A 15,535-nucleotide genomic window follows, 5' to 3' on the forward strand; every position below is an offset into this window, starting at 1 on the left:
ATTGTTAAACTAATGTGAGCCAGTAAAATAAAATGATTGTTAACTATAAAACTGTTGATTATGTGAGTGTGTGTATTTCTGTGGAGGATTAGATAAAGACACAGATGTGTTTCACACACAGTTGATCCTCCTTTACTAAAGTGTTCTCTCTCTCTCTCTCTCTCTCTCTCTCTCTCTCTCTCTCTCTCTCTCTCTGTTCTTTGTGTCATCAGTGTAAGATCAGGCTCACAAGTGTCCAGCTCTGAGTCTCTGAAGAGTGATCGGTCTAAAGATGGAGGAGGACCATACTTCAGTGAGAAAACACCATCATCTAATAAAAGGTATTTTGTGTTTCAAATTTTTTGTCACATTGACTGTGTTTAAAAGTTGTATTAGTGAATACCAATCATGAAACATGTTTTCACTCTCTTTCACAAAGTATTCACAGCTAATGCTTATTTCTCTTTATGTAAAATGTCAGTTAGTATTTTATTTTACTAACTTGATTACAGGCTTCAATATGAGACATTAGACTCAGATGTTCAGACTCACAGGAACCACGAGAATTTCAAAGGCAATCTTCTAGAGATCTTCCAGGTAGGAAAACACATTTTTATAAATGTTTAATATTTATAACTAACAAATATGTTATTGAACAAAGAAATTTAATTAATTTTTTCTTGATCACTTGTTTTTCCTTTTAAACACATTTTAGCACAACATGGTTAGTAGGCTAAAGGGGGTTGCACACCGGACGAGCGCCATTTACATACTTTTATATTAAATTTACATTTATTTGTCTCAAATCGTCGTTAATGTATATACTGACTTCACCCTGTGCTGCAATATACATTTAGTTTTACATTCATTCACAGAAATCAGCTGCGTGAATGAAAACTGCTGATGTTATCGGATTTTCAGGAGATATTCTCAATTCATTCAGTTAACGGACGCTCTGAGGTAAAGTGTTCAGACTGCAGACTTAGCAACGATTGTATTTAATTGTACATTACAATCATAACATAGTACAGACATTATCTTAATTCCATGATGTCCATAAACATAACAATATTGCTGGCCATAAACTGAGAAAGTGCGTGACGCGGCACGGCGCTGCGCGGCGCTGCGCTTCTCGTCCGTTGTGCGACCCCCTTAACGCTACGTTTTGAGTGGATGGCGAGTGCGAGACGCCGAAATGAATGCCAATAAGATTCTGAATGGAAAGTTTACTTTTAAAAAGTTGCCAAATGGTTCCATTGACAAGACCAATGTGATCTGTGTGTTTTGTCATTGTGAACTGAGCTATCATTGCAGCACGTCCAGTCTGAAATTCTCTGATGCGATTATTTGCTCCAAGTGAGAATGTTAGTGTGAAATTGAACACTACAGTATATGCCAATATTGTTTTCAATAAAAAAAACATTTGCACAAAGCAAGCCGATCCACTTTTCCATGTTGATAAGAGCATTCAAATGAGAAAAAAATAATGGGACAAAAAGAAATCAAGGGATATTTAGAATAGATAAAAATGTACAATTAACTGCGAGTTAACTATGACATTAATGCGATTAATCGCGTTAAACAATTTAAATATTTTAATTGTTTGACAGCACTAATTATAATTATAGAATAAATAGTGTTGACCAAATGTAGATGTACAATTTGGCTTAAATTGTGTTATTCTGTCGTTTCTCTTACTTTTGTTTGTAGGATCTTGAGAGCAAAATAATCACATTTCTGAAGAATGAGCTGGAGAAGTTAAAGAAAATATTACAAAAAGAGAACACACAACACTTTGTGAAGGACTTTAATGAGAATAGATCCAGTATCAAATCAGCAGCTCTTGATCTCACACTACATTACCTGAGAGAGATGAAGCAAGATGAAGCCGCTGATGCTCTAGAAGGTAAGAGACTTCTGATCATTCTGATTATCTGTCTGATTGTCTCTTATAAATGTAGGAGAGAAAATGAAGACTAAAACTATCTATTGTCTGTTCCTGTGTTTAGATGAGCTGTTCTTCATTCATCAGCTGAAATGTGGCCTAAAGAAGAAGTATCAATGTGTGTTTGAAGGAATTGCGAAGCCAGGTGACTCCACTCTTCTGAATAACATCTACACAGATCTCTATATCACTCAGGGCAGCAGTGAACAGGTCAATACTGAACATGAGGTGAGACAGATTGAAGTTGCTTCCAGACGTCATGAAGCACAAGAGATTCAGGTTGAATGCACAAATTTGTTTGAAGCACCTGAACAAGACGAGGAGATCCGAACTGTACTGACAAAAGGAGTCGCTGGCATCGGGAAATCAGTCTCTGTGCAAAAGTTTGTTCTGGACTGGGCTGAAGGAAAAGAAAATCAAGATATTAGCTTCATATTTCCTCTTCCATTCAGAGAGATGAACTTAAAGGAGAAAGAAAAACTAAGTTTGATGGACCTCATAACTCAATTTTTCCCAGAGACAAAAGGACTGAACCTTACAAGAAGGAATCAATTCAAACTCCTGTTCATCCTTGATGGATTGGACGAATGTCGCCTTCCTCTGAAGTTTGACAGTAATGAGATGTGGTGTGATGTATCATCACCAGCCTCTCTGGATGTTCTCCTAACAAACCTCATGAAGGGAAATCTGCTTCCTTCTGCTCTCATCTGGATCACCACCAGACCAGCAGCTGCCAGTAAGATTCCTCCTGACTGCATCGACCGGCTGACAGAGATACGAGGATTCAGCGACGCACAAAAGCAAGAGTATTTCAAAAAAAGATTCACGGATCAGAATCAGGCCAACACAATCCTAGATCACATTAAACAATCAAAGAGTCTCTTTATCATGTGCCACATCCCAGTCTTCTGCTGGATTTCAGCCACTGTTCTCCAGAACATTCTGGAGGAGAAAAGAAATAATGATGTGAAAAACACTCAGGCTGATGAGATCTCTAAAACACTGCAGGAATCAAACACTGAAGACACTCCCAAGACTTTGACACAAATGTACACACACTTTCTCCGCTTTCAGATCCAACAGAGCCGCCGAAAGTATGATGGAGAATACACACCAGATGTTTCCTGGGATAAAGACGGCATCCTTTCACTGGGGAAACTGGCATTTCATCAGCTGGAAAGAAACAACCTGATCTTCTATGACACAGACCTGGAAGCCTGTGGTATTGACGTCTATAAGGCATCAGTGTACTCAGGCATGTGTACCCATATCTTTAAGGAGGAAACAGGGATCGTTCTTGGTACCATGTACTGCTTTGTTCACTTGAGCATGCAAGAGTTTATTGCAGCCCTTTATGCACATCTGTTTCTAGACATCAACAAGACAAGTGTGTTTGAGCATGAGTCTACAGAACAGGAAAACAGAAATGAATCCATGGTTGATTTTCTCAAGACTGCAGTGGACAAGGCGCTCGAGAGTGACAATGGACACCTGGACCTTTTCCTTCGCTTCCTCCTCGGTCTGTCACTCCAGTCCAATCGACGACTCTTACGAGGTCTGTTGACACAACAATACAGCAATGACCAGAGCAACAAGGAAATAGTTCAGTACATCAAGCAGAAATTAGAAGATAATCTTCCTGCAGAGAGATCCATCAATCTGTTCTACTGTCTGAATGAACTGAATGACCAAACTCTGGTGAAAGAGATTCAGACCCACCTTAGCAAAGGAAGTCTCTCATCTGGTGGCCTTTCACCTGCCCAGTGGTCTGCTTTAGCCTTTGTGTTGTTGACATCAGAGGAAGAGCTGGAGGAGTTTGAGCTTCAGAAATTCAAGAAATCAGACGAGTGTCTCATTAGATTATCGGCAGTCATCAAAACCTCCAGAAGAGCCCTGTAAGTCTTTTCATATATTTTGTCATGTTTAGCTCTCATCTGAAAAATGCATTTATCTACATTACTCTATAGTGATTCCCCATCATAAACATGAACCTATACCTGTAAAGCCTGTAAAACATGTACACTATACCTGTAAAAGGGGATGTAATTTGAGATGTACAGATGTTATTTATATTGCCAAAAAGTAAGATGAAATTCTGAAAGGTTATAGTATAAAACATTGAGATTTTTATAAAATAGCCTACTTAAATAAAGTACATGTATATTACCACATCATATATTAGTTGTCCCTCTGTTTCTACCAGTAATTAGATATTTTAAATGCTTATTTCTATGAGTAATTCTGTAGTTTAATGTAATAATAATGTAATACAATATGTAGATCAAGAGATTTACAAACAAAACATTTATCAAAAGCCTGTTGTATCATATTTGATGTACACATTAAAAGTTAAATTTTTTTATCGTTCAAAATCTCTTTTTTTAATATATTTTTTAGTATATTTTTATAATTTATTAATTAAGTAAAATAACTATAAATTTCATATCAGCAATTGTTATGGATGCTTTTTTACTATCTTTAAATTAATGATATATCACCCATTGGCCACCCTGCTCTCTAAGATATCGGCATCAGCCATCGGTTGACCTTAATCTTGAAATATTAAAAACAAATTTCTTAGGTTCTAAGGTTAGGTTTAAGTAATCTTAGCTTTACTTAAATCATTAAAGATTTTATGTCAAAAAGACATGTACATGTGAATGGAAGCATTTTTAGAATTATGGTGAAAGGCCTTTAACTTGCCATAAAAGTGTGAACTGTCTCATATAATGGAGTCGGTGCAGTCAAGTAAATAATATTGTTGAATATTAAGTGTCCCCAACTAAGCAAGACAGAGGCAACAGTGGCAAGAACCTAAACTCCATCAGGTGACATAAATCCTAGATATAAAAGCTTTACACAAATATTTTTTTCAAACATGCTTCATTTTATCTAGGAAATTTGTCACTGAATAAAAAACACTAATGTACAGGAAATAGTAGTTTTTGAAGATGAAAGTTAGTTTAACTCAGCCTCTTTGCTGTATGTGCTGTTTATGTAAAAAATAAATGGAAAATGTATTTAATATTTGTATATATAAAATGTATTGTATGTGTTTCATCTAATTCTGTGTTGTGACTTATTGTAGGTTAAATGATTGTAACTTAACAGACAAAAGCTGTTCAGCTCTGGCTGCAGTTCTTGGATCAGATACCAATCTGAAAGAGCTGAACATGAACAATAATAATCTGCAGGATTCAGGAGTGAAGCTGATCTGCACTGGACTGAAGAAAGTAAAGTGTAAATTGGAGATACTGAGGTAAGTTGAGCCACAGGAGTCACATGACTAGAGTGAGGTGCGATGACTGACAGGACGATGCCGGAGGCAATAGCGCAAGAGAACTTTTGTGAAAAATTCAAAGATCTTTTATTTATTTGTAACAATGTGGGTATACCATTTTCTTGTAAAATAAGTGCTCCACCGGCTTCACAGTGTTAATAAAGGCCAGAAGCTAGTTATTTTAGTTAATAAAGTTTTAAATTAGGGTATTTTTCTTACACGAACACATCGCTTCTCTCCAGAAGGCCTTTATTAACCCCCCAAGAGCCGTGTGGAGCACTTTTATCATGGATGGATGCACTTTCAGTTCAGTTTCAGTTTATTGTCCCCTAAGGGAAACTTGTCTTGCAGCCAGGTAAACATACAGGTAGCACAACAGTTAAATACCACATACACATACGAATAAACAACACAAGCTACTAATTAAAAACTCTGACTCTGACTGACTCTGAAACTGTTTTCCCGAAGTAGAATAAACGGATTCGTATGTTACCGCAAGTTTTGCGTCAGATTAGTGATGACTAATATTTTGGCGCTAATTCAAGTGTACATGTTTTGCAAACATGAATTTCCGTTTAGGGCAGCAAAAGTGCTGCTTGACCAACCTAAATCTGGGTGTTACTTTAGATAAGTGTACGTGGGAAACCACGGCATGGCCAATCCAAAGCTATTATAAGACAAGTAAAGTTGGTTGACATATCTTTAGTAGTGGCCATACCTCTACTGAAGTAAACGTTACTTTAATTTCGAGTGTATGCAATCACAGGTGTTGTACCAAAGTATCTTTGATTGTGTAAGCGTGAATGCGACCGATCTCAGGTATATAGCAATTACCTCTGTTTAGTGACTGAAGCTGGTGAGATTGTGATCTTGAGACCCACGTTAAACAAGGCGTGAGGACCTCTGAGCGACATAGCTTCCTAATATGAACGGTTAAAATATAAGTAAAGTAAAGAGTTAAATAGGACAATCAAATGTAATGCTAAACTATTATATAATTGTCCAATAACCAATTGGCAATCTAACTTAAATTTGAGGTCGTGATAAAATGAAGTCTGATAAAAGCTTAAATGGAATTAAATTACTTTGCCACGTGGAAAGACAGTAACACACCGAGACCTTCACCCGTTCTGGCGGAAACCCCCATTTGGACCGATAAACGGGATTACACAGTTTTAGATAATTGTAATCTCGAAAGTGAGGTTGATGTCTAACATACATGTATTAAAGATTTTTGTGCCTTTTGTTTGCCTCCATATTCAGTTGTCAGTTTTTGCAACTATCTTTCAATGCATTTGTACAAAGAACAAAATTAAATTCAAGTTTAAGGATTTATATTGTTCGGGGTTAAACTGATTAATCAGTTGAATGCTTTCATTCCTGTTCTAGACTCTCTAACTGCAGTGTGACAGAAGAAGGTTATAAAGCTCTGGCTTCAGCTCTGAGATCAAACCCTTCACACCTGATAGAGCTGGATCTCACAGGAAATGATCCTGGACAATCAGGAGTGAAGAAGCTCAATGATTTACTACAGGATCCAGACTGTCAACTGAAGACACTGAGGTGAGACGGGGTCAAATAATTAACAAAATTAGTTATATGGAGGTTAAATATTTATAACTAATATATTATTTTAGCTATACAATTAGCTTGACAATTTGTTGCATCAAAATGATCAAGATCAGATCAGATGCTGCAGGTTCTGTCATAATGATGATAAACGTCAACACAGTTTAGTTGTGATACGAGCTGAAGGTCAAAAAGACATTATGGGTCAGTATATGGGCAGCTATTCTGGAGCATACCTTGATAAAATAAACAGTTTTATTTTTGTGCACACTTCTCACAAAAATTCTAGATAACCTTTTAGTGAAATAGTTTTTTGAACACAATAGTTTTCCATCAAGCCCAGATTCACTGCATCTCTCTACAGCAGGTCTATGAGTCTCCAGATGTTCACAAACATGCAGTTTCACAAGCCAGTTTTCTCTGTGCTGACGTTTCTCACTTCTCCTGCTTAAAAGCCAGAAAGATCTTAATTTCACACTGTATTCATACTGAAAACCATGATCTAGTGAGCTTTTGCCCTTCTGCCTTTGCCGTTTCTGTTCTTATGAGTTTGCTTTAGGACTGAATGTCTCTCTAGTTCCTTTAAATATATATATTTATTTGTGTATTTAAATGTTCAAATAAAAATAAAAAATGTTATCGTATCAATCATTTTTGTAATGCAACAGACATTTATTTGAGAACTGAATTGACTCTTCTGCAGGTTTTTGAGTCCTGCTGCAGAGGAAGCCTGTCAGTATGTGAATAGAGTTGTGGGTAAAAACCCGTTACTCCAGAGAGAGCTGAATCTGAGTGAAAATGAACTAGGAGACACACGAGTGAATCAGATCGCTGCTCTACTGCAGGATAAACACTGTCAACTCAACACACTGACGTGAGTAGTATTGGTCATTTATTTATAATATTACTTTACTTTTAGTTGTAATGTTAGCTGATGATAATATTTCCTCACTTGTTTGAGTCAGAGCAGTTTTTTTCCTCAGCATCACACAGAGCCACAACAATTTAAAGTAATACAATTAAACAGCAAATTAAAAATACACAATTAAAACATGATATCAAGCTTTAAATATTTGGTTAAGACAGACAGTTTGATCATGGGTCAATAATTATTTCAGTTACTGTAGAGGCAGAACTCTGTTTTTTGTGACATCAGAATCAGAAATGTTCATAACTGCTTTCAATTCAATGTTTGTATTTCGCAAAATGTAAAATGTCTAATTTTGGTGCAGCATATACTGTAACTTGTAAAAATTGAACAAGTGCATTTTAAAAGTCTGTGATCAGTATCTGCCTGTAATAAGATCCACTGAATGCTAGTGATGGGCGCTTTCGAAACACGCTTCATGAAGCTACAAAACCTTTACGAATCTTTTGTTTCAAATCAGTGGTTCAGAGTGTGTATCAAACTGCCAAAGTCACATGATTTCAGTAAACGAGGCTTAGTTACATCATAACTGTTTCGAAATGTTTGGAAATGTCAATGGTTCACCACTGGGGGGCGATGATCTCTGTGAACCCATGAATCATTGCAGATTTACTGAGATTGAACAAGTGTCTGTGGGTTTAATCTGATTTCTGATCAGTTTTACACATTTGTAGACATTTTCATTAGACATTAGTATAAAAGGAATAATAGTAGTTTCTTATTGGCCTGTTTAGCTGAGCCATCCATAAAATAAACAAAACAAGCACTGAAAATTGATAAAAGAGCACATATTCCCTTGTGAAAAAAAGTGCACTTAAGTGTACTTTTATAAAGTGTACTTATTACATAAATAATATACTTTAAATATATACACTTAAGTGTGAATTAAATGCCATCTTTTCGGCGCACTTAATGCACATTAAGTGTAATTAATTTCAAATATATCATATATTAAGTTGAAATAAAATGCAATAAGTTGTCATTAAGAGTGATTTTTTGGAACAACTTAATTGGTACTTTATTACAACTTTATATCTACTTTCATAATTGCTTCTAGTGTTTTTAAAATATACTTAAAGTGCACTACACAATATAATGACACGCAATTAATGTGATTTAAAATATACTTTAATGTCAATTAACAATACACTTAAGTGTGAATTAAATGCAATGTTTTCGACACACTGAATGCACATTAAGTGCAATTCATTTAAAATATATCACATATTAAGTTGAAATAAAATGCAATAAGTTTCCATTAAGAGTGATTTTTTTGGAACAACTTAATTGGTACTTTAATACAACTTTATATCTACTTTCATAATTGCTTCTAATATTGTTATGATTCACTAGACTCAGTAGGATCCATTTGCAGCTTTTAATGAAGGAACGTCAAAACAGGCAAGGGTCAGGCAACAGCAAAACAGGGTGATCAGAGAACAGACACAGAGAGTAGTCAGGTCACAGGCAGAAGTTCAGGGCAGGCAGCAAGAGACAAAAATCCAAGAACAATCCAAGTCGAGACAGGCAGCAAACAGACAGAAACGAGATAACAATCCGAGGTCAATGAACAGATCAGTAGAATAGGGGAAAACGCTCAGTGATTACAGTCCGTGGCAATGCAATACTTCGCAGTGATTGTTTGAGTGTGGTTTATATGGAGTGTCTGAATGAGATGCAGATGAGTGCGCAATCAGTCCCAGGTATGAAGCATTATGGGAATTGTAGTTTTGTGAAGTGATCAGTCTGGTGTGGAGTGCCCTCTGGTGACTCTCAGAGGTACTCCAGCTGGTGATCGTTACAAATATCTTCAAAATAAAGTTAAAGTGCACTACACAATATAATGACACGCAATTAATGTGATTTAAAATATACTTTAATGTCAGTTAACAATACACTTAAGTGTGAATTAAATGCAATGTTACAATCAACAAAAACAAAAATGTAAAACCCTCTAAATTTACTGACAAAATAATCTCCAAAAGAAATACATAAAAACCTTTCTGTTGATGCACAAGAAAACCCCAAGAAACACTATGCATAAACACAAACAGTTTTGGAAAGAGACCTTTGGGTAATGCTTTACAAAAATATATTAGTTACCTACTTCAGTTAACATGAACTAAGAATGAATAATACTTTAAGCATTTATTAGTCTAAGTAAGATAATGTTAGTCTTGGTTAGATCATGTTGGCTAAAAAATAAACTAATATTAACAAATGAGACCTAATTAAAAGTGTTACCGAACCTTGTTATTTAGCTCTTAAAGGGATACTCCACTTTGTTGTTTCAAACCTGTATGAATTTCTTTCTTCTGCTGAACAGAAAGAAAGATATTTAGAAGAATGTTAGTAACCAGACAGATTTTGGTACCATTGACTTCCATAGTAGGGAAAAAAATCAATGGTCAATGGTACCAAAAACTGTCTGGTTACTAACATTCTTCTAAATATCTTTCTTTCTGTTCAGGAGAAGAAAGAAATTCATACAGGTTTGAAACAACATGAGGGTGAGTATATGATGACAGAATTTTCATTTTAAAGTGGAGTATCCCTTAACCTTTACCAGCACCAACATTAAACAGGACCAAATGCTTACTCCAGCATTACAGTGAATCTAAGTTTGTCTAAAAAAAAAAAAAAAAAAACTGAAGAACTCCAAAAGCACAAAAAACAAAATTATTTGTCACCCAATTTTTTAAGTTGATGGAAAGTGCTGTTTATGTCAATGTCCCAGATGCTCTCCAGAGTATATGTTAATGGAAATGTTTCAAAGATGCAGGAAAGTCAGAAAAAAATGCCTTGAGGAAAAAAACAAACACAAAAAAACAGAACATTTGTTTATAATACAGATCCAGTCCATTATTATATTTGGCTCAATTGAATGAAATTGATAGATATACAGTTGCGCTTCAAAGTTGATATACACCTTGCAGTATCTGCAAAATGTTAACAATTTTAGCAATAATAGGGATCACAAAAATGTATACGTTTTTTCACAAACACCAGGATTCCACTGACTACGCCATCTTTACTGACACTGGGCTTAAAGTGATTAAAAATAGAGAACCTTTTTATTGCTACTTTACAGGGAATTAAGCATAACTTTATCAATTACACAAATATAGATATATATAGATCTGCTCAAAGCAGATCTGCAGCCTGTAAATCTTCCAAAAGATTTCAGTAACAACTAAGCTAGAGAAAAATATATTGATTATCATATGTTACTTCAAATGTTTCCATTCGTTATGATGATATGAAATGAGATAATAGTAAAAACATGAAGCCGTTTGGTGCGTTTTGCTTTTCAAACGCGCTCGCGCTCCAATATGAAACATTATGGTTACCATATCTACGTTTGAGCATTGTATAAATATATATTTGTATACCTCAAATGTGTTCTGTGAACATAAAGCCCGCCTACTTTGATTTGATTGGTCATCTCAAACATTTTGACATTGACGAGTGTTGGCATCCCCTGAAGCAATAAAGAAAAAAGATGTAAAAAAAGACTGTAAAAAAAGACTGTAAAAAAGACGAAGAGCTGATCTGAGCTCCTGAGGCTTTGCGTTCTGTCCACATGCAGACGCAGAGTGTGAACGGGACAGAGAAAAACCAGGGCTGGGTCTGCCTCCTCCAAAGGCAGCGCTTGCAAGTTCACCACCTGGTCCTGGAAGGAAGTGGTAGGAACCTTGGGCATGTATCCGGGTCGGGGTCTCAGGATCACGTGAGAGTTATCCGGGCCGAATTCTAGGCACGATTCGTTGACCAAAATGCATGCAGGTCCCCTACCCTCTTGATGGAGGCCAATGCAACCAGGAGAACTGTCTTGCAGGACAGGATTTTTAACTCGGCTTATTGCAAGGGCTCAAAGGGTGGTCTCTGAAGTGCCGAAAGGACCAGAGACAAGTCCCAAGAGGGTATAGATAGTGGGTGAGGAGGATTCAGTCTCCTCGCCCCCCTCAGGAACCTGACGATCAAGTCGTGCTTTCCCAAAGACTTACCTTCAACTGCATCATGATGTGTGGCAATTGCAGCAACATACACTTTAAGGGTGGAGGGAGAAAGCCTTCGCTCCAGCCCTTCTTGCAGGAAGGAAAGCACGGCTCTGATCGAGCAAGATCAGGAGTTCTCCTCGTGAGAAGAACACTAGTCAACGAACAGGTTCCACTTCAATGCATAGAGGCGCATCGTAGAGTGGGCTCTAGCGGAAGTGATGGTGTCAACTACCGCAGGGGGTAGGTCCCCTAGAACCTCCGCGTATCGTCTAGGGACCAGACATGGAGTTTCCAGAGGTCTGGATGCGGGTGCCATAGGGTGCCCCGTCTCATAGAGAGCAGGTCCTCTCTCAGAGGAATGGGCCAGGGAAGGAGCACTAGTTCCGGGAACCAGATCTGGTCGGGCCAATACGGCACAACTAACAAGACCTGCTCCTCGTCCTCCCTGACCTTGCACAAGATCTGTGCAAGAAGGCTTATTGGGGGAAACGGGTACTTGCGAAGGCCCCGGGGCCAGCTGTGTGCCAGAGCATCCATGCCGAGGGTCCCCTCTGTCAGGGAATAGAACAACTGGCAGTGAGACGTGTCCAGGGCGGCAAACAGATCTATCTGTGCGGTCCCGAAGCGCCTGAAAATCACCTGTACCACCTGGGGATGGAGTCGCCAGCACCTGCTGCTGTGAGAGCTCGTCGGCTGAACGGTTGAGCAGGCCCGGAATGTAAACGGCACGAAGCAGCCTCAGATGCTTCTGACTCCAGAGGAGGAGATGGTGGGATCGTAGACAACCTTGGCGGTTGATGTACACAACAGTCGCAGTGCTATCCTTACGGACCAGTACATGCTTGCCTAGTAGCGGCGTTTTGAAGCGGCTCAGCACAAGATGTACTGCTAACAACTCGAGGCAGTTGTTGTGCCAATGCAGTTGAGGCCCCGTCCACAGACCTGAAGCTGCATGCCCGTTGTACGTGGCCCCCCAGCCGGTGGCAGAGGCATCCGTGGAGTCCACAGAATGCCTGGACACTTGTTCCAGGGGAACACCTGCCCGCAGGAATGAAGGGTCCAACCACAAGCTGAAAGTTTGGCGACAGTGCGGAGTCACTTGGACCCGGCACGAGCTGCCATGCCCATCTCGGGACTCAATTGTGTAGTCAGTATTGGAGCGGCCTCATATGAAGCAATCCGAGCGCTGTTACCACGGCTGCAGATTCCATATGCCCCAGGAGCCTCTGAAAAAGTCGACTTTCGTGAAGACACGGGGCGACAGGGCCAGCCCGAAAGGTAAGACTTTGTATTGTCTTACGCAAAGCGAAGAAACGGTCTGTGTCGAGAGAGAATCAAGATATGAAAGTACGCGTCCTTCAGGTCGATCGCTGCAAACCAATCTTGGGGACGGGTGCATTTAAAAATGCGTTTCTGTGTAAGCATCTTGAACAGCAGCCTGTGAAGGGACCGGTTCAAGACGTGCAGGTCCAAGATTGGTCGTAACCCACTGCCTTTCTTGGGTACAAAGAAGTACGGGCTGTAGAAGCCGGTCTTCATATCGGCTGGAGGGACCGGCTCGATTGCGTCCTTCGCCAGTAGGACTGCGATCTCTGCCCTGAGCACAGGGGCATTGTCCGCCAGAACACGGGTGAACAGAATGCCCTTGAAAAGGGGGTGCCGGGCGAACTGAACCGCATAGCCGAGTCTGATAGTACGGATGAGCCAGCGAGACGGGCTGGGAAGCGCTAGCCGGGCTCCCAGACACCGTGCAAGCGGGACCAACGGCACCACAGACGTACCTGGGGGGAGGGGGGCAACGTGGCGGAATGCAGGGACCCAACTTGAACAGCATAGCGGCACAGAGTGAGTTCTGAGTGTGTGGTGCAACACGTACCTGCTTCCGTCGAAGGGCAGAGTGAGTATGCGGAGGCGTTAGTGCATCCGGAACACAGCCGCTGCCTGCTGGCGATGAAAGAGGGGCTTGGGGGTGACAAGGCATAGCGTCGTTGACCGCCAAGCGCGCCCTCTTGGGACTCAGAGGTTTCAGATATTGCTCTTTTGTTGAAAATGTGGGAACATAAAGAAAAGGAAACAAAAGATTCTCCACCCGGCCCTCCACCGGGGGAAGGAGTGGTGTGTTCACCATCTCCTGAAGAGCAACTTGATCCACCTCTGGGTCGCCCTTCTCAGGGTTGTTTGCACCATCGCTTGCCTCCTGGTTTGGCAGCGGCCTGGAACGGGCGGGGTCGACTTCCTGCGGCTTGCCCCGCACTGAGCTTTAGGTCGTTGCTGCTGCTGGGGCTTAGCGGGAGCGGAGGACGCCGCAGGAGGCCGACCTCGGCGACGAGTAGACGGAGGGTCTGCGGCCGGCGGATGGGTGGGAGCAGCAGCGGTCCTCCGGGGCAGGATGTGTCAGATGGCCTCCGTCTGCTTCTGTGTGGCCGAGAACTGTTGGGCGAAGCTCTCGACTGCGTCGCCGAATAACCCAACCTGGGACAGAGGGGCATCCAGGAACCGATATTTATCGGTGTCCCTCATATCGGCCAGGTTGAGCCAGAGGTGGCACTCCTGGACCACCAAGGTGGACGTCCTAGAAAGCTCCTCATGCACCTCCGGAAAGAAAGGTACAGATAATCCAATTGTCCAACCGGGAAGGTTAGGGACGTGGTGGAGGGTTCCACGCAATCCCGACCTTCTCAGCGGCCCGGGAAATCATAGCCGCCCATTCTGGATCAGCCTCGGGCAACGCTACACGGCCCGAGGGGTGTAACGCAGCTGAGTCTTCATCTCCAGAGGACTGAAGCTCCCCCTCCGATGCTGCGATCGACATCTGATCGTCAGCTGGAGCCCCAAAGGAAACAGTTGGTCATCCAGGAGGAGGACCAAGATGTTCACCAAGGGGCTCCGACGGCAGCAGCGCTTGTGAGGCGTGAGGGGCCCGCGTAGGTTGTCTCGGCGGGGAAGCCCTTACGGTAATCTTCTGATCACCCTGGTCATGCGCAGAAGAAGGTTTATTCTGCAGGCCAGAATAGACGCTAGAACGGGGCATAGGCGAGGGGACTGCACCTCCTCTGAGGAAGGTGAGTCTTGATCTCAGCGCTGTGATAGTCATATTCCCGCACTGGGAACATGAACTATCCACAAAAGCTGCCTCAGCGTGTTGAATGCCCAAACACGAGAGGCAACTACTGTGGCCATCTGTTGGCGCCAGGGAACGACGGCATCCAGAAATGCACAAGTGGAATGACATCCTGAAAAGGTCGCAGGGTCACGCTTGTGTTGCTCTTTTAGTAAAACAAAAACAGAAAAAACTCTCTTTGTGCTGAGGCACCCAGGGGTAGCCGCGTTGTGTAATAAACACAGGGGGAACGCCCACCGAACTGACACACACACACACACACACACACACACACACTATAGTGATGTGAAAACAGCAGTTGTGAGCTGCAATGCTCGCGGCCACCGCTGATCACACCATCACACCAACACAGACGAGAGTCTTCTTGGAAGAGTTATAGGCAGTCTAGTAGAACTCTGAAGTCAAACCAGAAGCTCGGCTCTGAAGTGAAAGACAATGTGTGCGTGCGCCTGCTTCCTGTTTGTACCCGCGCTGCGGGGCGCGTGACGCATTTCACGTACGCAGTTCATTGGCTCGTTCTGTAGATACTCGAAAATGATAGGGCTCCCTGAAGTGATCCCAATTACGTCGTCACATCGGTGTTACATCAAATGTGAGCGACTGAAAGGGAACAGATGCACGGCTGTATCAGTGTCTTTATTTGCACATATATTTAATTTGAAGAAGAGCGGTGCTGGTTCATATTTAGAGCACTGGAGTATATGAAATATGT

At 41.0% G+C, this 15,535-nt stretch overlaps 2 protein-coding genes across 2 annotated transcripts in view; both read left to right on the plus strand.

The window, feature by feature from the left end:
* Positions 1 to 15,535, plus strand: part of LOC307161680 (uncharacterized protein) — a 484,934-nt gene that overhangs the window by 259,870 nt on the left and 209,529 nt on the right. The window lies entirely within an intron of this gene.
* The window catches only part of LOC307161653 (NACHT, LRR and PYD domains-containing protein 12-like), a 51,534-nt gene that overhangs the window by 1,577 nt on the left and 34,422 nt on the right, over positions 1 to 15,535 (plus strand). Inside the window, exons 3-9 of the mRNA XM_079876517.1 lie at positions 213 to 320; positions 492 to 576; positions 1,690 to 1,885; positions 1,989 to 3,819; positions 5,013 to 5,183; positions 6,594 to 6,767; positions 7,477 to 7,647. Coding sequence (XP_079732643.1) covers positions 213 to 320; positions 492 to 576; positions 1,690 to 1,885; positions 1,989 to 3,819; positions 5,013 to 5,183; positions 6,594 to 6,767; positions 7,477 to 7,647 — 2,736 coding nt within the window. The remainder of the gene's footprint in view (positions 1 to 212; positions 321 to 491; positions 577 to 1,689; positions 1,886 to 1,988; positions 3,820 to 5,012; positions 5,184 to 6,593; positions 6,768 to 7,476; positions 7,648 to 15,535) is intronic.

This window comes from Squalius cephalus, assembly GCF_949319135.1.
Source record: "Squalius cephalus genome assembly, chromosome: 7".
Taxonomy (NCBI): Eukaryota; Metazoa; Chordata; class Actinopteri; order Cypriniformes; family Leuciscidae; genus Squalius; species Squalius cephalus.